This window comes from Marmota monax, unplaced genomic scaffold (genome assembly GCF_021218885.2).
Source record: "Marmota monax isolate L192 unplaced genomic scaffold, Marmota_monax_Labrador192_F-V1.1 WCK01_AAM20220418_F8-fsc00140, whole genome shotgun sequence".
Taxonomy (NCBI): Eukaryota; Metazoa; Chordata; class Mammalia; order Rodentia; family Sciuridae; genus Marmota; species Marmota monax.
Genome location: NW_026694256.1, coordinates 4,952,311 through 4,973,700, shown reverse-complemented (window position 1 = coordinate 4,973,700; position 21,390 = coordinate 4,952,311). Strand labels below are relative to the sequence as shown.

Below are 21,390 nucleotides of genomic sequence, written 5' to 3'. Positions count from 1 at the left end.
AATTACAGAAGAAATATTCTGTTGGTAAGTTTAAAAAGTAATAATCTAATGTTTCTTAACTGTAAACAGAAGAAAAGAAGGCTAAGTCTAAAGAAAAGACTGATGAAAAGACTAAAAAGGAAGCAAAAGGTGGGAAACCAGAGAAAATGAAGCAAACAGCTGCAAAAGTAAAAGAAGTACAGAAACCATCACCGAAAACCAAAGAGAAGGATAAAGAAAAGGAGGACAAAGAGGCACTGTCCAAACATGAGCAGCAAGGTAAACATTCAGAGGAGGAAGCAGCCCGAGGCTCTAAGAGGATATTGGGCAAGAAGCAGATGCAGTAAAATTAACCTGACAAAGATCAAAATCAGACTCCAAACAGGGGTAACAGACCCATACATGTAAATATACTGGAAAAGAAATATAATAAAATGGGAATTAATATTTATTTATAGAAATATAAAATGAGTTCAAACATATCTAAGGTTGCATTTTGAAGTATTTTAAAGTGGTTTTTGAATTAGAGTCTGGAGTTACTTAAATGTTGGGAGTAAATGTTGAATTCTTGAGATGTAGAATTTCTATTAAGAGACAGAATAACAATTGAACAATTTTGTGTGTCATACTTAAGAGAAAAGCACTCCAGAAAAAAAAATGATAGCAATTCCAAAGATTTGTTAAGGAGTCTATGAACAAATTATAAATAATAAATACTATTAAAACTATTTGTACATTCTCACGGTTTCTGAAAGCACACACAATTTAGAATATGATCAAATTATAAAATTCATTGAATTTAATAGGCAACAAAGTTGTAGAAAAAAGAACTCTCGGCATTTTTTGCCAGTTTCCAGTGACTAAATTGATGATTTTGGAAAGCTCTACAGCTGACAGGTGACTGATTCTCTTCAATAAGAGTGATGTCAAACTTATACCCTCACTTCAGAAATGGTATAGCATTTAAATGGAGGTGGAAAAGACAACTGAAGTTCTTTATGGAAGGGTTCTAAGTAAACATAAAGCGGTGGGTGAAGTGTTTAGAGGGCTACTAAGGGCCTTTGGGCTTTGTTGAATCTTTCCTTCTCTAAGTCCATTCTTAGGTCAAGGTCACTACACACTCTGAGACTCCATGACTAGAATGTGGGACCTAACCTATTTCTGTAAAGGATGTGTCCTACAGAGGGTGCAAAATAAAATTTTCTTTTACTCTGGTAGCAATTGAATAATTTCATGTGAGAGTTAAAATCAAGGAATTGGATACTCTGAGACTTTTATGTTTTTTAAAAAATCTTAACATCTAATTTCTGATTAAGCTTTCGGACAGAAAAATGACAATAATTTTCCTCATTATAGTTAACATGATCTGAAATATGCAGTATACTTTTGTATTTTATCTACTTTTGTAATTTTATCTTCCCCAAATTGACAATATTGGTAAACTTCAGTGTAAAAGTAATATTTGTAAACTTTGATTTATAGGATGAAAGGTACATATTTTAAAATATATATTTTAAAAAAGAAGAAGGAAGAAAGATCTTTTTTTCTTTTTGTGATCAAAAAACTTTAAGAAATTTTCACTTATTTTGAAGTAATATTTTAATATAGGATTTAATTAAAACTTTGGAACCTTAAATCTTTCTTTCATTTTTAAGATGATTATATTACCCTGAAAAATTAAAAATATTAGTTATCATCTCTTTTTAAATTATTTCATTTATGCAATATTTGGGATAGAAAATAAATGTAATAAATGAAGAAAAATATTTTAATGGGATATTGTATTATGATAGAATACAAAAGTTAATCTTCTGATTCACTAATATGTTTATTTATATCTTAAAATATTTTGCATTTTAGATCATCCTTTTCCAACATGAAACTAGTTAAAACATGCAAGTTTATCTTAAGTTTATAAAGATGTATGCCAGTTATTTTTAGGAATGTCAAAATACTTATCCAGTAAGTAGGAATATGAACATGTTTTGGGATGGTCATTTTTAGTATCTTTGGTGGCTTTGAGACTATATTTTACTGATAAGGACATAACACTAGGACATTTCAAATAATATTTATTTTCAAGTTACAAATACTATATTTTATTCCTATCAGGAACAGATTTATTTAAGATAACATTATATTATTATTCCATTTTCATTTTGCTCTTTTCATTTCTACATTAAGAGCTATTTATCTTTTAAAAGGATGCTCAAATATCACACAGAGGTAGACACAAGTACACAAATAAGATTTCTTCAGCTAAACAAATGCATTTGCTAAATTTCCTATTGAGAATAGCTATCATTAATTAAATAAAGGTAGTATTAGGTAAGTAATCAAAATTTAACCTATAATGGTTGGTCAGACACATAAATATGTTAACTTTTATTTCTACACTTAAGACTTAAGAGCATTTGTTTATTTAAAAACCTAATCACATAATAGTTTTAATTAAATAAGGTAAAGTTGTTGTTTAAAATACAAATGCATGAGTTTATTTTTATTTTGAAGTTATTGTATTGTTGACAGTAAAATTAAACTAGTTCTTCTTTGGTCAAGAAAATATTTATTTGCTTAGCTTAAGTTAGATGTAATGAATTTAAGATATTCTTTTCATTAAGATATCTAAATAGTTCCTTTTAAATAAATTGTTTTTGCAGATCTTTTACTACTTGGAAACCTACACAGGACACAAAATTATTGGAAATTATTTGATTACATAGTATATACGTAAATATATTAAATGTGGTTACTTTTAATATTTCATACATAAACAATGCATTTATACTTAAAGCACTGAGAATAAGATTCATATGTATGTACATGGCTACTAGAAACTGAAACACAACTTTTATATTTCATAATTCAGTTTTTATGGACCAATTTAAATCAATTTATTGGGTGGTAAGAAGTGTTGCCAAAATGGCATATTGCTTCTTAGTCTCTGGTGAGTCTGTGGGGAAGCGAAAAAAAGAAACAAAACAATCTCCCAGATCCTATGTATTTTGCTTATTTTTTTTCTTTCTTTTCCAACAATTATTTAAATATCTGTAGCAGTCAGAGAAAGTAGAGCTAATGAGAATCTGCCATAGAACACTGGACTGCACGTACCCCATCCTCATTAAAGATTATTTTTAAGAATCCCTTCTGATGACATTTTGCACCCAGAATTCATTTTCCCTCAGCTGCCACTCCACAGGGAACACTGACAAGGCAGCAGCAGCTGAATGACGTCCATCATTGCTCCCTGAGGACCGCAAAGGGGAGAGACGGACAGCATGGATTATTCCTAGAAGGATGCTATTTGAGAAAAATTACTTTGAAGTGGTGACCAAATATGAAGTTAACTTATGTAAATTATTATCCCATAACTATGAGAGTTACAATGACAAGACAACTCAGATTTTTCTTTAGGAAAAAATTCCTGCTACATAGTTTGACTTGGGTTTAAAGAAACATTTCTGTAAAATGAATCTTTTAGAATTAGGAATTTTCTTTTGCTCTGTCCTAAGGCAGGTGAAACAGACATACTTAGAACTGCCTAATACATACCTTCAAAGAATTGTTATATATCTTGATCTGAGGACAGAGAGAAATATACAAAATATTACAAAATTCTTAATGTAAAATATTTTAAAAATAGTGATGCCATTAGAATATAAGATCACAGCCTTGCTTATAAAGAACTAAAACGTTTTAAATGTTATTATTCAAATAATTTTCTAGATGAAAAAGAAAGTTCCTTGAACTAATAGAGAATTTTCTTTTCAAATTAGAAACTCATTGAACTATTGATGCATTAATTAAAAGAATGATCTTTGGAACCACACATTATTGGTATGATAAAAAATAAACATAGCACTTTGGTAATATTCATACCAGGTTAAAAAGTTTTGATATACTCTCAATATTAAATTGATGAGGAAACTTTGAACTGTGGTTTTATTAATTCAGTACACTGTTCAACATTTTATGTGTATAGCTAGCCCATCATCCCTTGGGACAGAGAACAATATTTCATTTTGGAGCATCATACAAATCCTTCAAATTACAAATAGTCCCTACATTCTAAACTTCAGACTACATTCTAACAAAAAGTCTCTTTTGCTGTCCTAGGAGGCTGTAGTGTCATTAATGATCACTGAGTAAAAACACAATTGAATGGTTTTAGATTGGGGATTCTGCATATATGATCTATCTGATTAGACGCATCAGGGGAGTTTGATAAAAATGCATCATCCTAGGGTCCAGACCCACAGCACAAGTTTTGAAATGATGTGTCCCACAAGAAATTCCCTTGTCTTTTTGATGAGTAAACTGCCAACAGAGAACTACTTCTAAAAGAAATCTAAAGGCATAATCACTTCAGATAGTGAAACAAAAGGGAAAGACTGACAATGTCACATTTAACTAATTCTAATTTTCCATTAAAGGAAAATGCATTTTTTTTTTTTGGTCTTGTCTTAGTGCAGACTTACCCATTCAGCAAGAAAATCTTGTGTTCAGAAAAGAGAAGCTACCATCTGCTTCAACCTTACTTTTTTTTTTTTTTTTTTTTTTTTTCCATATGAGGTTCCCAGGTCCTGGCATCTGAAATTTTTGTTACTGCAGCTTCATCAAAGAGTAGATAGATTCATGGACTGATCTGAGAATTAGCCTTTTTCCCACTCCTGAGTCTCCTGTGGGAAAATGTGCTCTCATTTCAACAATAAAAATACATACAACATTTTGAAATTATATGAGTTTTGGCTTAACATATTTAGGTATTAATGAACACGATTGTATTTTAGATCTACCACATAGCATTTACGTTTTGAAAGACCTGGGAGAGTTTCATAATAAAACTCATTAAAAATATTAACACTCTAAAGATTGAAGTTTTAAAAAATCCTTCAATGTATATTAATAGAATAACAAATTTTGTTGTTTCATGTTTGATACGCATAATGTGAAACAATTAAAAATATGTCATGTTGTATAAAGCCAATAAACTTACTTGGTCCCAAAGCTGCCTTTGGATTTGGTCAATTAATAAGATCTCTATTCTAAGAAAACTAAAATGTAAATCATTGCATAGAAGATTCATTTCATAATATTCAAGATTTAGAGAATCTCTGGTAAAACTTACAGATTCTAATGAGAATCTTCATCAATGGAAACTTGGAATGACCTTAGGAGAATTTAAAGTTGTGTGAAAATATGAAATAGTTTAGAGAGAAAAGAAAAAAAAAACACTCTTGAAATTATTTTAAGATGTTTGTCCCAAATGTTCACCACTTACTGTCTTTTGATCCTTTTTTCCATAGGTCATAGACTAGTCAAGATCATAAAATGGTCTTATGAAAATTACTCAATTAATTATCTTAACAGTGGTATCATTTGGCACTGTTAGTCTGTTCTTGATTTCTTCTAATTAAAGAACATTGTCATGGAAAGTAGTTTCAAAGGGGTTCGCCCTACTGCAGGCCTTTTGACAAAATATTCTGCAGCTTCATTTAGGATCTGGGAGAGAATATTTGGTAAAACATTCCAAATTGGAACCAATTTTCTTTTGTAAAATTTCTGCTTCATCATCCTAAGTCTACAAAAGGACAAATGAGAATGAGTGCTTTAATGTGATGACTTTGTAGCAAATTTGATGAAAAAGGCTTTCATTTTTAAAAACAACCACTATAATATTATCTCTGTTTCAAAATTTAAGGTATTTTTTTGTATGACTAAATGGAGCATTATGTTCATTATGCCTTTTCCCTCCTGCATGTCCATGAATACAAATTATTTCTTTGCAGAAAATATGTAGTAACCAAAATTGAATTGTGCTATTTTGTTTTGTTAAACCATTTCTCCATTGAAAAAAGAAGGATTTTGATGACATTTTCTCATTTTTTTTCTTTCTACTCTGTCAGATCAGTATGCATTCTGTCGATATATGATTGACATGTTTGTCCATGGGGACTTAAAACCAGGTATTCCAAACAATTCTTGTGCTTGTCTGTTTTAATAGTCTTTGTTTCTAAGATTTTTGGCTTTTTAATGTACTAAACTGTATTTTCCTTTTTAAAAAATGCATAATGCATGTGTAGATCTAGAATAAAGCCAATAAAAAGCAAAAGTAATAAGTGGCATTAGGGCCTTTAATTTTACTTTCAATCACTGCATGGCCTATTGCAAATATAGTCAGCTGAAAGCTAAAAACATGCTAATATCTTCATATTGAAGTATGCTAATATCTTTAATAATATCTTGGAGTGAAGCGATGAATTATCTTTTTAAAATTCCTTGTAAACAGAAGAAAAAATGTATGACAATGAAAATATCATTCTTTTCTTAGAAGTGAACATTCTTTTCCTAGAAATGAACAGAATTCATATTAAAATGCATCACAGTTCAAATATGAAATCCCCTAAAACAAACTTGAGATTTTCTCCCCACATATGAACTTTGGCCATTCCATAAAAATTTTAATGGAGATAGTCAAGTCTGGAGTTAATAGTCAACATAATGGAGAAAACTTTTAGTTAAAGCAATGTACATTAATCTCTCATACCTTTAATTCTTGCCCAGAGTTTAATGAGGTATTCTTTACTAATACCATAATTAAAAATAAGCAACTTATTGCTTGCACTATGGTTTTTGCAGAAATAAAAACTGGTGAAACATGTTCATATTCGGGAAAACATTTCTAAGAAGATATTGTTAAAGAAGGAGATAATTTATATTAAAATAACTGAAGCTGTTTGTTTAAAGCAAACACATTTTGTGTCCTTGCGTGTTTATGAGAAAATCTTTCTAAAATGTATAATTATAACTTGGGCATATGTTGAAAACAGGTATGTCATATCTGAAAAAAATGTATAATACATATAGGCCCTAGGAATTAAGAAAATCCTACGACTCTTATTTCTCTGGACAACTAAAGTAGCAGAACAACTTATTCTGTCAGATGGTTTCCTTCTCTTCCTCCTCCTCTTCCTCTTTTACTTCCTCCTTCATTTTTTTTCTACATTTTTAATGTGTTAAAAACTGAAATGAAGGGTATAAACCTGAGAATGATGGTATCTTACTTGGTGAAGTTGATTATGGTCATCAGTTGGGTATGGTATAATAGCAAAGTAAAATTAAGTGGAAGCACTGAGGAAGGGAGGGTGATTCAGGGGAATGTGAGGCATACAAGTGCAGTGCTTGACTCCAGTCTTTTCTGTCATGGGACCTTGAGGAAAATCACTGAGTACCTCATCTTCAAGTTGCTTACATTTAAAATGAAGATCACAGTTACAACCTTGCATTGTTGACAAGGCACCTAGTCGATTCATAGCAAATTGTTTTCATCTTTTTTTTTTAATTTTTTATTGTTGGTTGTTCAAAACATTACATAGTTCTTGATATATCATATTTCACACTTTGATTCAAGTGGGTTATGAGCTCCCATTTTTACCCCATATACAGATTGCAGAATCACATCAGTTACACATCCATTGATTTACATATTGCCATACTAGTGTCTGTTGTGTTCTGCTGCCTTTCCTATCCTCTACTATCCCCCCTCCCCTCCCCTCCCCTCCCCTCTTCTCTCTCTGCCCCCTCTACTGACATTCATTTGTCCCCCTTGTATTATTTTTCCCTTTCCCCTCACTTCCTCTTGTATGTACTTTTGTATAACTCTGAGGGTCTCCTTCCATTTCCATGCAATTTCCCTTCTCTCTCCCTTTCCCTCCCACCTCTCATCCCTGTTTAATGTTAATCTTCTTCTCAAGCTCTTCGACCCTACTCTGTTCTTAGTTACTCTCCTTATATCAAAGAAGACATTTGGCATTTGTTTTTTAGGGATTGGCTAGCTTCACTTAGCATAATCTGCTCTAATGCCATCCATTTCCCTGTAAATTCTATGATTTTGTCATTTTTTAATGCAGAGCAATACTCCATTGTGTATAAATGCCACATTTTTTTTTATCCATTCATCTTTTGAAGGGCATCTAGGTTGGCTCCACAGTCTTGCTATTGTGAATTGTGCTGCTATGAACATCAATGTAGCAGTGTCCCTGTAGCATGCTCTTTTTAGGTCTTTAGGGAATAGACCGAGAAGGGGAATAGCTGGGTCAAATGGTGGCTCCATTCCCAGCTTTCCAAGAAATCTCCATACTGCTTTCCAAATTGGCTGCACCAATTTGCAATCCCACCAGCAATGTACAAATGTACCCTTTTCCCCACATCCTCGCCAGCACTTGTTGTTGTTTGACTTCATAATGGCTGCCAATCTAACTGGAGTGAGATTCTTTTCCCCACAGTATGTCAGGGTGAGCACTCCGCAGGAACGATCCCAGGCCATATGCACCATCCCAGGCAATATGCACCATAAATTCACTTTAGGTAAAAGATTCACAGCCCATTTTGTTCAGCGGTGGTATTTCAAGGAAGTCACACTCCACAGATATTTCTGCTTTTATAAGATGGACCAAATATTGACTTATACATAAGATGAATCTGTATTTTTGATAAGTAGGAATTAAGAAATGACTAATATATATTGTTTACTTTATGTTTTATTTTTAAGTTTTATTATTTGACTAAAATTAATATTTGTGCCATAAAAATTGTTTATAGTAGCTACGATATGTTGATCTTAAAACATATTTTCTAAAAAAATCATAGCACACTGAACCCTGCATTGTGGAAGTTAGTAAGCGATGGGGGCAGTACAACAGTTATAATACCAATGGATTCTTTCTGAATACCTCACAAAAGCTGAAGGTCAGAAGGAATAATAAAACCATCTCTGCATGAGGTAAAGAAGATTTTGCTAATGACCACACAGAGAGAGCTCTTCTTAAGGTTTATGTGAACCTCCAAAATATATATATATATATATATATATATATATATATATATATATATATTTATCAGATTCAGGGCTGAGGATAGAGCACAGTGGCATAGCACTTGCCTAGCATGCACAAGGCCTGAGGTTTTATTCACCAGAGGATCAAAATCTATAGCACTACATAATACTCTAAGTCCTAAAAATAATTCCTCTTTCTTATAGGATTAAGTCTCTTAATACCATCTATTTACTTGACTTTCTGACTGCCCTAATGTATCTCATCTACTTACATTCATTATTTTGAAGGTTTAAGAAGTAAAAGAATATTTAGACCAGTAATTTTTGTTCAAGCACTAAGATGGAGGAAGGGGAGAGGAGAAATAAAGTATAATAAACTACATACTATTGGTAAATGTACCAAAGGAAAGTTTAAAAATACTATCTTTGTTAGTGATGCAATATGTAATATGGAATGATAAAGTACTAATGTTTTAAAACTAAGGAGTGAGAAACACATATTTAATCTGGGCATATTAATTTAGAGAAAACAAGTGATAAGACATTGACTCTGACTGACAATTAAGGAATAAAATAATTCCTGCCAAGTTTATTGCTCTGCATGTATCCACTATTTATAAAACATTTGTGCTTCCATCTGTTTCTGTTTGGGATTAGTGGAACACCTGTTATTGTTTAGCTGGAGTTCATTATTAATTATTGGTAATGAGTTTTTTAAACTATAATTTGACTTTTCCCTCTGGGATTCAGTAATTCTCTTGGAGAATATTGTCACACCCTCAAACGGAGCCCAAACTGTAGTTCACAGTGGAAAACCTTGTTGATGCCATGTGCAGGTGCTGATACTGTGACATCAAGTCCCTAGTTTTGCTTTATGTACCAAGAAATAAAATACTCCTAAGGTATCCTTAAAAGTTTTAGTTAACATGTACATTATATTAATTGAAGTGCTCTGGCTCTCCACAGTGAATAGTGAATGTGCAATATACTTTGATTGGAGATAATTCTTACTTCAGTAAGAATTTCAATTTCTCCTCTACTGACTCACTTTATATTAAGTTGGAGCAATAAGAATAAAGTCTGTTTAAATCTAGAAAGTGAACATATACTATCAAGGCTGGTCATATGAGCAGCTGGAATAGACATATATCTACTATTTTTTTTTAAGATATGATGAATACTGAAGATTCCCTCCCCCCTGCCGAAGAAAAATTTCTTTATCTTCTCTTTAATATCAGAACAACCTCACCATGAGATCCCTTGATTCTGTAGATTGTCAGTGTTACATATTCGAATAGCTGTTCGAGGGGAGGGAGGGAAGGAAGAGGAGGGGGCAGGAGAAAGAGAGAGAGAGAGAGAGAGAGAGAGAGAGAGAGAGAGATCCTGTTCCTGTGGTGTCTGTCTTGAAGGTAATAACCGCCACTTTCCCTCTAAAGATTAAGACTATCTTCTTGTTATTTTCTTATGAGAGAACTACTAAAACTGGTCAATACAGACATCATTTGCAACACTGCAAATCAATTCATGATGCTTGCTTTGTTTTCTCTAAAAATCAATAGTAGAGATGTTCAAGGTAAAATTCTTTTAGATTTATTTATATATGACCTTCCTAATAATTCCAATTTCCTCTTCAATATTTCATGGCTAAGCACATTCTTCTCAAGCAACACTTGTACCAATAGTTTAAACTCTTAAGGAAACATCATGATCTTGTCAGTTTCATATTCCTTCTTCATCAATTTCTACTTGGGCTTAATGAATTGAATGGATTTCTGAACAGAATCATCCAAGTTAAAGAGATGAATTTCTAAAAGTAAGAAATCACGTGGCTCACAGACCTCTTTATATTCCCTGTAGATAAAGAAAACAATTTAAATATCAGTACAAGGACTAGGGCAAGTGTGCTTTTGGTTAGAATTTTAAAGCTTTTCTTTTTCTTTTTAGCTTTCATCTCCATAGCTAGAAGGATTAAAGTTTAATATAAGTTAAAGTTTATTTCTTAGGAATTATCCCACCATTACAATCCCAGAAATTGTCTGACTTTTACTTGAGCCAAGAATTTATGTCAAGGTAATTTATTTTACTTTCTGCGTTGTTTACTTTCCTAAAATTGAGGGTACTCACCTACCAAAATCTTCTCTGACTATAATAGGGCATTCTTTGGCAGCCTGTATTTCAATTCAGTGGGTTTCAAGTCCATAGCTAGAAAATCCTCAAGTAGTTAAGTTAGTACTCTCACTTTATTAAGATCCTTTTCTTAAACTTCAGTGGTACTTTACTATATTTTTGGTTTAATCTTTCAGAGAAGAGGTCAAATGTAATAGCAGTATAGTCACTGTTATTTAATGGTTTAATCTGATATATTTCACTTGGTGTATTAAAGAAGACTAGGTAAAATTCAGCCTTTCTTTATACTTTCCCAAAAATCCTGCTCTAAGGTAGGCAACCTTCCAAAAAATATGCTCATTTTAATTCCAAACATCTAATTATTTTACACAACAAAAGCTTTGGGAGTTACAGTGTTTAATCAGTAAGTATTTTTTGAATTCCCTCAGCCAGCTGATAGTCAAGAGACAAAACATGACTTGAATAACTGTATAACTAATAATAACTCGGTAAGTGTGCAGTAGAGACCCCGAAAATATAAACACTACTCTTAGTACACCAGAAACAGTGATTTCAACTCACCACCTGGATATCTTAATTATTTAAAAAAAAGAATTAAATTATCTTAGAATATGTGGACAGTGAATATTTTGATGACAATTTACACAAAAATTAAGTGCTTATTTTATACATTCCCAATTTTAAAGATATGTATACTCTAAGTAGGAAACATCTTCAGAAAGGGACTCACTGCTCAGCAGCTCTCATTCCTGAGTCTGCATGGAACCAATTCCAGATTTGAAACACATCTTTAATAGGTTCCAGCATGGTATTAGAACATGGATCATTAAATGCAACAGTTGATTTATTGAAATCTGTGATGATAGATACTTCATTTGAAAAGAAAATGTTTTCGTCTTCATTCCATAATAGCAAAAATTTTTCATTTTTATGTTTGTGAACATGAACTAGAATAAAAAATTCAACCAGTTTTCTCATCCACACATTGTCTATTTCCTTCTGATTCTTGCCAGTATGTCTAATCATTTGTGTCCATAAAACCACAGCGTTGAGCACATAGATCTTTAGATGAAAAGGATGCTACAACACGATCTTTTACTAAAATAGCATGCCTTAGGTTCTTGCCATGCTGAAAGCCTAAGTAACTGAGAATAATATGTTTTTCTTTGAAATGTATTGTTCACTCATTCATTGATTTTCAAATCTGAGAAAATTCATTGTCATCTGAAGACATCTCACTTGTAGAATCAATTTTAATTTCAGCCTGATCTTTAGAATCTAGCCTGTTGCTATCTTTTTTAATTCATCTTTTGATTTATTTAATAATTTTGAGGTATCTTTCTCTGTCACTTTTCTTCTCTGCAGTAATGTGTGAAAAAGGAATATTCTCAATCTTCAACTGTTCAATGAAATTAAAATTAGGCTAGTAAAATGGTGTCCCTCAGCTTCTATTATATCTTCCTAAATAATGATACAAAACTACTAAACACAATCAGGTGAGAGAGCCAAAGAGCCAATTAAAAAGGAAACTTCTGGTTTCTGAGTTTACCTCAGAGGAGAAAAAAGGACTTGAGGTTTAGGTTCAGCAGAGAATTTTCTACAGGAATCTTTAACAAGGAGTATAAAACTCCACTGCTTTTCAGATAACATAACACAGATTTAAATATGTCACACAAAGAAGATAATATGGAAATATGTTAATAATTATTATTAAATAGACTTAACACCACAACTAAATTTAAAAAATGTATTGTTTAAAATAATTGACAAAATAATTTCTAAGTTAATGAAATGAAAAATGTTCAATATGTAAGAAAAATATGATTGTGAAGATTGCAAAGTGTGCCTTCAATTTTTAAAATTGTTCAATGTTGCTACATAGTAATTGCAATGGAGAAAACATTTTTATTCTATTTAAAATTAAATTTTCTTTTTGTTACTTAAAATTTCTATATATTAATAAGTCAATCAATATTTTTCTTTACAAACTTGTTAGGATAGCTAATAAATTAAAAACTAAACAAAACCCTCATATTACTATAATGGACCTCAATAGCACACTAAGAAACAATGGAGAAAATATAAATTTGGTGTGTCACACAGGCTGGATATTAATCATTTGCCTGTTTTTTTTTGAAACCTCAACTTTACCAAATTTGTATCTTGAGTCATTTATTAAAATTTATTTCTTAGATCTATGGAATATATAAAAATTGAAATGAGCTTGAGACATTTGTTAAGTCTGGCTATATGGAATTGAGGATACAGACATCAAGACTAAAGGGATATTTAAGGCTCAGAATCATGAAATCTTGAATTGTTCTTTTGTCATTATCTCTGCTAGACTCTTGAAATATTTTGCATTTTCCTAATAAAGACTTAGTAAGTGTATATTATAATCCTTTTCTTATAAAGGAAAGAATTGCAAGACAACCAGTTTATGTTATTTGTAAAGGTCTCACAAAGTTGCAGACAGATAATTCAAACTGAGGCTTATGAGTTTGTAAATCCTTAGGATTAATACCAAATCTATCTGTTTTCCAGATATAGATGAGGATCTTCTAGTTCCCTTTACTTGGTACTCAAGGAATCTAAAAAGAGAAACAAAATTGGAATTGCACAAGATGATTAGAAGAGAATGGAATTAGAAAGAGTCCTAAGGAGTGAGACAAAGCTTGATTTTAGAACAGTAGATAGAGAAAATTAACATGATTTTGGAATTATAATGCAGGTAGAATCATGGGATTTATACCAAAGAAGGGGAATGTCAAATTATTTAGAGTTCTTTGGAATGATAAAGCTAATGAATTGTCTAAGTAGGTGGTCTTGGGAGGACTGGGGTCCCAGCTTACTGAAGTAAACAGGGCTGAAGAAGGCAACTTTGAACTTACCATCCGTCCTGAAAGCCACATATGGTACCCAGTTGCAAAAGGTGAACATGTGAAGATTCCCATCCAAACATCAGTTGTTTAGCACCTGCTAAATAACAAGGGTCATTATAGTTATTTTCACAGGATTTACTTCATTAATTCTCAAATAAAACTATGTAGTAAGCAGTTAGTTAATCAAGTGTGGTGTTTTGGGAAGAGGATATAGAAAGAGATGTAGAGTATCCAGAGAGGAACTAAAATAAGTCAGAGTACAAATTTTGAATAATTTCTACATGTTTAGCAGTCTAAGCCAAGCACACTAAAGGATATACAAATACTAAAATATAATTTCCAACTTTAACAAGTATATTAGAAAGAGAAAAAGAACTAATAGATAAAAGAAAAAGATAAATTTGGGGATTATGTTGCATAGTACAAACTATAAATGTTACAAGTTTCAGATGAGAGACATCAGTGATTCCTGCTATTAAGGAAAGGGGATCCACAGAATCAGAAGGAGGAATGGTATTTGACTAAGTGCTAAGGAATACATAGAGCTTGCTTTATTTGTATATGAAAGAGGAAATGAATTGGAACATGGCAGTGCATGTGAAATTGATGTATTTATAAGACAGGATGAACTAAGATTGAAAAGCATCAGGAAATAAGAAACGAAATGCTTTTAATGTCACATTATAGGACACTTGGTCAGCCCAATAGAATTGATATTTGACAAAGTCATTGACGGATTTAAGTACAAGAAGGATAATAAGAAAGCATAATTTCATAATATATGATCAGGCAGAACTCTACTTAAGGGACTGATGATGAGAGAAAATTTGTGGAATATTGCTAATTTTGGCGTATGTAAACATAATTTTTAAGAAATGAAGGACAAACTTGAGAAAGTCATTATTCCTGGAGTGGTCATGGGAACTGTGATTAGGTGACTTATGAAATGGATGTTTCAACCCCAAATGCTACAAACTATCTCCAAATTGAGATTCAAGTAAGTTGTGAAATGTCATTGAGGTCTCAACTAAATGAAAATCAACAATGACTTAGGCAGGACTCACCTCCCAAAGCAGCACAGTAAGAGCTAGAATTGTATGTGTTCATAACCTAAATGAGGTTAACATTTTATTTTCCTTCATTAGATGACTTTTGATGTTATTTGATTTTTAGTTCATTTTTATTTTTATTCTTCAGAGACACTCCTCTAATGCAGAAAATATATAGGAGTCAGAACAAACTCCAAAGAAAAACTGCATGGACTCAAACCTAGTCCGTGCTACTTGGTGGAATGTGACTTTGTCATGTTGGTCAACCTCATTGAGTCCCTTCCTCCTTTGTACCATTAGGCTGGTAGTGGTAGGGTTGTGGAGTCAAAGAGTAGATAATCGAAGTACATTTGAAGTGCGTGGCCCTCTCTGTATTGGCACCTCTTCATGGGTGAATACATAGCTGTGCCCTATCTCTATTGTAACAGAAGAGTTTTGATAAAGATAAAACAAACATTTTCCCCTATATTAGCCATTGCACACCTGTTTGCCTTGCTTCTACTGTCTATATCATATGGATAATCTTATTAAATATTTTGTAGTGTTATATTGAAGATTGTGTTAAGATATTCTGTAGTACACACATAAAACAAGTTTGGTTCAGTGTTCTCTAGGTTCTAGGAACTATGATAGATTTTGAGGATGTAGCAGTAAACAAAATATGCCTGGTGCTTACCCTCATGAAGCCCAGACCAAATTTAAGCAGAGCTTATCTCTAGTCAACAGTGTACAGTCAGAAAAAAAAATAGTTATTGTTGTTATTATTATTAAAAGAGAAGAAATGGAATATGATTAATACCTACAGTTGTAGTTATGCTTCTGTATTTAATATGCCTATGTAATTGGTCCTATGAAAGATTATAATAATAAAATGTATTGTTAGGTTTACATAGGCTGGAAGTGTGATTCTGTGATACAGAATAATATACTGAGGGCCTCAAGTAATGTTGACAATATAAACTCTTTGTAGTTAAGGGACGGGGGGATACAATAAAAACATGTCTTAACATAGTTAAATCAAAATGATTGGCTAAATGGCAATACATGTAAGATGAATTTCATGCCTACTATTGCAAAATGTATTTTATTTTTATGCATATATATTTCAATTAACATATAAAATTGTACTTATTTGTGGGGTGCTATGATACTTCAATACATGTATATATTATGAAATGTTCAAATCAGGCTTTTCATTCTGTCTTCAGATATTTGTCTTTTTTATGGTGAAAATATTAAAATATTTTCTTCTAGATTTTTTTTAAATATAAATTTCTTTACCATTGCAATAGAACAGCAGCAACATATTTCTCCTGTATATCTGTAGTTCTGTACATCAATAGATGAATGGAGTTTTAAGAGTGTGACATATGTGTGTGTGTATATATATACACACACACAATGTAATGCTATTCAGATTTGCAATTTACATGTAGGAAATGTTCTAGTTCTCCAATTTGCGAGAAAATTTCCAATGAATCTATTGTGAATAATACCCCTTAACAATGGTAAAAAAGAGAAATTATAGTACCAAGAGAACCCAAGATACTAGAAGTTTAGACAGATATACAACATTTGTCTAAAAGTGAAATCTTTCAGAAAGCATTCTTGTACCCATTTCATTTATTGCAATTTAGGTCACTTTATGTATTTGATGGAATTCCCTTTGAATTCAGTAATGGAAATTTTGACCTATTTCTCAGAATTTGCTGAAGTCTGGAACATGGACTTTCTTCTTAATCTACAGTAAACTAAAGCCCAGAATCTATGATGTAGCCATGTAATAACAAAAATGGGTGACACAACATTTACAGAATGAATTTCAGAAAGACTTCTGAAAAGCAAATGAAAAATGGTTGGAGCCGTAAGGTAGGAGAGGAAAGAATTAAGTAGAATGACTCTTGCCATAAAATGAGTTAACTATTTAAGAAAAAAATTAAATAAATATAGGCACGTTACTCAACTTTCCTGAGCCTGTTCCCTCATCTATAAAATGTAATAATAGACATTACTTTATAGAAATAAGACATGGTTAAACTTATGCACATACATATACACTTGAAACACATTGAGCTATCATAATAACAAACACTATTTAAGTGTCTCATGGGGATGATGATTCCCAGATATAGCAAAATTGGTGTTTCTCTACCCACTACTTTTTTAAGTTTCTGATTCAATTATCAAACATTATTATGATTCCCTGCAGAGCAAATTTTTGTTTGTTTGTTTGTTTTTACTGCCTTATATACACCATCAACAAACATTTGCCTTTAAATCCCCACTGCCTTATACTTTCATACCTTGCCAGAAACATGGTATGTGTGTTGAGTTGAATTCTTGATGTACAATATTTATCTCAATGAAAAAAAAATGGTGTTTATCCCAGAGTAGACCTCTTTATTCATTCCTAGAAATAATCTTGTTATTTAAAAAGATGACAGGTTTCTAAGCATTGCAAATAGGCCTCTGTAAAGATTTCTTAAAGAGTTACTGGTAGTATCTCGGGAGACAGAAGCTTGGAATTAGCAAAGCTGAGCTTGATGCAAGCATCAGTAAACTGCAGACAGCATACATAATTAGGCTAAACAGAGAAAAAAATGAAAGTCTATGTTTAATGATGGGAGTGCCTAGTCCCTGGACTTGCCATAACCCTGGGGAGAGTTACCTTCTGATTACTGGAAAGCTGTGGAAACTGTTTGAGGTAAATGTATCAAATTGTCATACTTGTCTGAATCAATCCATGAAACATTCTAGTCACTCTGATTAGCTGGTATGCATACAGAAATAGATGCAAGTACTTCCAAGCAGATTCAATTCCATTGATGCTTCTTCTCCCACTCTTTTAGCTTCCTTAGGATAAAACACTTTTAGGTTTGGGGCAAAAGCTAGTAAATAAGTATCTTCTTTTAATACATTGTTCATATGGCTTCATTTTCTCTATGTCTAAAGGAAACAGAAAGAAGGCCTAAGGTTTCATTTTTCTCACTTGCTCAGAATTTTTTCTCCTAGACTTCTGAGAGAGGCACCAGTTTCTACAGAAATGTCTTTTCTGTGAGGGAACATTTATTAAAGTGTCTTTTTGGTCTAGCCTTGTCACTATTAATGGCATAGACCTGCTGTCAGACAAGAATAAATTCCTTCTCAGGTAACCTACTGGGACTATTCAAAGCCTGCCCTAAACGTGTGAAAAAGAACAAATAATACAGAATAATTTGAATTGCTGCATGAGAATCAAGAAAAATTAAAGCTTAATCAAAGAATTATCAAATTAATTAAATGTTATTTACTAATGTGTCATGTTTTGCAAAAATGTCATCTTTCAGCTTATAAGAGTAAGAATTAAAAAGGAATTCTAGTGATTTATGTGAGTACATCCCTCCAGTGTTGTGACCTTAGATACAGTGAATTAAAAATACCCAGTATAAGACTCTAACCATTCAAATAGATGTTCAATTCTTATCCCTTTTCTTAAGAAATCCTTATTTTAAATGTGGAAATAATGCATAGAATTCATAGCTGCTTATATATAGCTAACTATTTTCAGAGAGGTCTATTTGATAAGCAAATCTTTTTTTTTTTCCTTAGCTTTTTTTTTTTTTTCCTATATAGCATTTTTATGTTTGCATGAGATTAAGATAGTTTTGTAAGAGTAACTTTAGTGTTAATGACTTTAGGGTGTTCAGCTAGTTGCTCAACATTTTTGAGTAGCTCTATAACTTCTGTCCTAGCTTAATATATTTTATATTTTAGTTTTCTAAAATATGCTATGATAAGGCATAATACTGTTATTTCCACATAGTAGTACTAATTACCCCAAATTTGGAGGGCAATTTGTTTTGCCTATCTATATCTTCATCAACATCCATGTTTAGATGTTCAAAGTCCTTTGATTAATCAATTTCCCAGCAGTTGCTGAATCTCTATTACGTACTAGATGCTAGTGGTCATAACATGAGCTTCAAAGGAGAAGGTGATAACAACTCAATCAAAGATTATTGCAAATAAAGCAATGAACTATATAAAGCAGTGAAGGTAGAAAAATGAAAGGAAGTACTAATTAAGTACTAAATCATCTTATGCAGATTATTCTCACTATAAATACCTAAAGAATAGGGGCTGCAGTGTTTGGGGCAAGCTTCATCGGGCATTTCCTGCCTATGTTCAGAAATCTTCTGTTTTATTATGGTTTTTATTATTAATTACTTACAATGGCTCAATATTTATTCCTCTTTGGATGACCAATCATTTTTTTTTATTCCTATAGGAGAAACTGTAAAAGGAGAATTTTTTTAAATTAATAATACCAAGCAAGAAATCAATACAGGATAAAAACTGAACAAAATAACATCAAAACATATAGATGTCATCTACACCACAGTTTTCTTTCAAATTTGACCCCATCTACCTTACTGTCTGTCCTTTGTCATTTGCACTTCTTTATTTATATTCTGTCTTCAAAACACCTAGTACTTTATTTTATTCCATGTTTCTGCTTTATAATTGGTGCATTGCTTTCCTTAGGGAAAAAGTGTCACCCACATACCACTTTTCATTGCTATCATCCAGTGCTTAGGTAAAAAGCCCTTGTTTAGTAGACAAGACTCATTTGTAACAATTGGACTGTCATATAAAAGGTGAGTGAAAATAGATGTGAAAAAAGCACCATATGCCCTATTGAAACACTTTGTGAGCTACAAACTGATGATTTAATATTCTTTTATATGGTGGTTCTATAAGAGGGAAGCCTTTTCCATTTTCCATAATTCATGGTAATGATTATATCAATAATGATTTTCTCCCAGAGGAATATGATTTTTATGTAATTATGAATAGCCTCCTGGCAGACACTGGATAAACAGGGTACATTGTTTTAAATGACAAAATATTATCAATTACACAGAATTTAAAACAAGAAGAGAGATTGGCTGACCTCCAAACATGGCATTCATGTGAGAATACATTTGTGAATTTAATTATGGTGCTAAGGCTATTAAATAACATTTATTAACACATTCCCATTTTATCCTTTTTTTGTGACATATTTAAATTTATGTTATGGGCCTGTAGTTGAAAAGATGTGGAGTTTTATCATCCTTATTAAAGCATCCTGTAGAAAATTCTCTGCTAAAGCAAAACCTCAAGTCCTTTTTTTTTTTTTCTCCTCTGAGGTAAACTCTGAAACCAGAAGGTTCCTTTTTAATTGGCTCTTTGGCTCTGCTTCAGGCTTTCATGTCTCTTTGAATTGCTTGTGAATATAGAATATTTGCTTGTGTTAGAGACAAAAAAAAAAGTAGAGATTTTCCTGCAGGTAGAAAATAAAGGAAAAACGGGAAGTGGGGCAATCACAAGCTTCTTCCTTTTTTGCTCAGGCCCTGGTGGTATGGAAATAGCTTAAAGAGTGATTAAAGAATGCCAAACTCATTTATTTTTTCTATATGAATGAGATCCTTGGAGAGTAGAGCAACAACCCTATTTTCCAAATGTCTGTAATTGCTTTAAAAAATTATCCCCTTGCATTCCAAGATAACAAAAAAGGAAATTCCCAAAGAACTTTGCTTTGTATGCTAGAATTAGAGATGTGGGAAAACTCAGTCCTCCAGAGATCAATCTGCTTTTGGCTTTTAAGGATTTTTGAGGACTTTCAGAGAAGAAGACAATATAAGGACCGTACATAATGAGAAGATTCAACACTTACTGAGTGCCTATGGAAGGCCAGGTACTGCCTTAAGCTCTGGGTAGGGATCATTTCATTTCATTGACGTAAAGGGCTACCAGTATCTTTATAACTTCACCTAAGAAAAGTGAGAGAAGTTCAACTAAGAGGGAGTTGTTTAGTAGATTTACTGAGATGCCTATATACTATCCCCAGGATTTAAAGAGAATTACAAGTATGTTTTACCTTTGGGATCCCCCCCACCTTTTTTTTTTTTTTTTTTTTTAGTTTTCTGCACTCTCTTTCCTAAGTAGTATAATTCAAACAACTACATAATCACAGTTTTATATGATTTAAATTTGACATGTACTCCTGAGTCTTTGTATCATAACTTCCATAAAAAAGCAAGTACTTTGGTGATAACCTTTAGGTGCCTCATTAGTTGGCAAGTGAAAGAATTGGAAGACTCCTGATGTAAGTGCACAAGGAACTTATCACTAAAATTGTTGAGGGAATCTTGGGTATGGTTTGCTCTTAAACTTTTCTGGGCATCCTTAAAATGGCCACAAAACTTGACAAAATATTGCCCAGTATAATTGTTAGATTTTAAAATATTATTATTACTATTATTTTTGTGATGCTGGAGCTTAAACCCATGAGTTGCTCTATCTTGAGTTACATCCCCAGGCAATTTTATTTTGTGTTTGGTTATGGAGTCTTGCTAAATTGCTGAGGTTGGCCTTGAACTTGTGATCCTCCTGCCTGGGAACAGAGGAGTGCACCACCCTAACTGGCTATTACAATTATTTAAATGAGAATGCACTCAATCAAATTAATATTTTTTTTTCCTACCAGCCTTGG

At 32.2% G+C, this 21,390-nt stretch overlaps 1 protein-coding gene and 1 long non-coding RNA gene across 10 annotated transcripts in view; one reads left to right on the top strand and one right to left on the bottom strand.

Annotated features, from left to right (window-relative positions):
- Nucleotides 1-21,390, top strand: part of Trdn (triadin) — a 260,113-nt gene that overhangs the window by 9,743 nt on the left and 228,980 nt on the right. For all 8 annotated transcript variants that reach the window (XM_058586269.1, XM_058586273.1, XM_058586270.1 and 5 more), the window contains exons 3-4: nt 70-258; nt 5,886-5,945. In XM_058586269.1, the coding sequence (XP_058442252.1) occupies nt 147-258; nt 5,886-5,945 (172 nt within the window). In that variant the 5' untranslated portion in view covers nt 70-146. The remainder of the gene's footprint in view (nt 1-69; nt 259-5,885; nt 5,946-21,390) is intronic.
- Nucleotides 10,383-21,390, bottom strand: part of LOC131425036 (uncharacterized) — a 37,887-nt gene continuing 26,879 nt past the window's right edge. For both annotated transcript variants that reach the window (XR_009228841.1, XR_009228840.1), the window contains 3 exons: nt 13,834-13,921; nt 13,467-13,533; nt 10,383-10,666 (listed from right to left, as the gene is read on the bottom strand). This is a non-coding gene — a long non-coding RNA (uncharacterized LOC131425036). The remainder of the gene's footprint in view (nt 10,667-13,466; nt 13,534-13,833; nt 13,922-21,390) is intronic.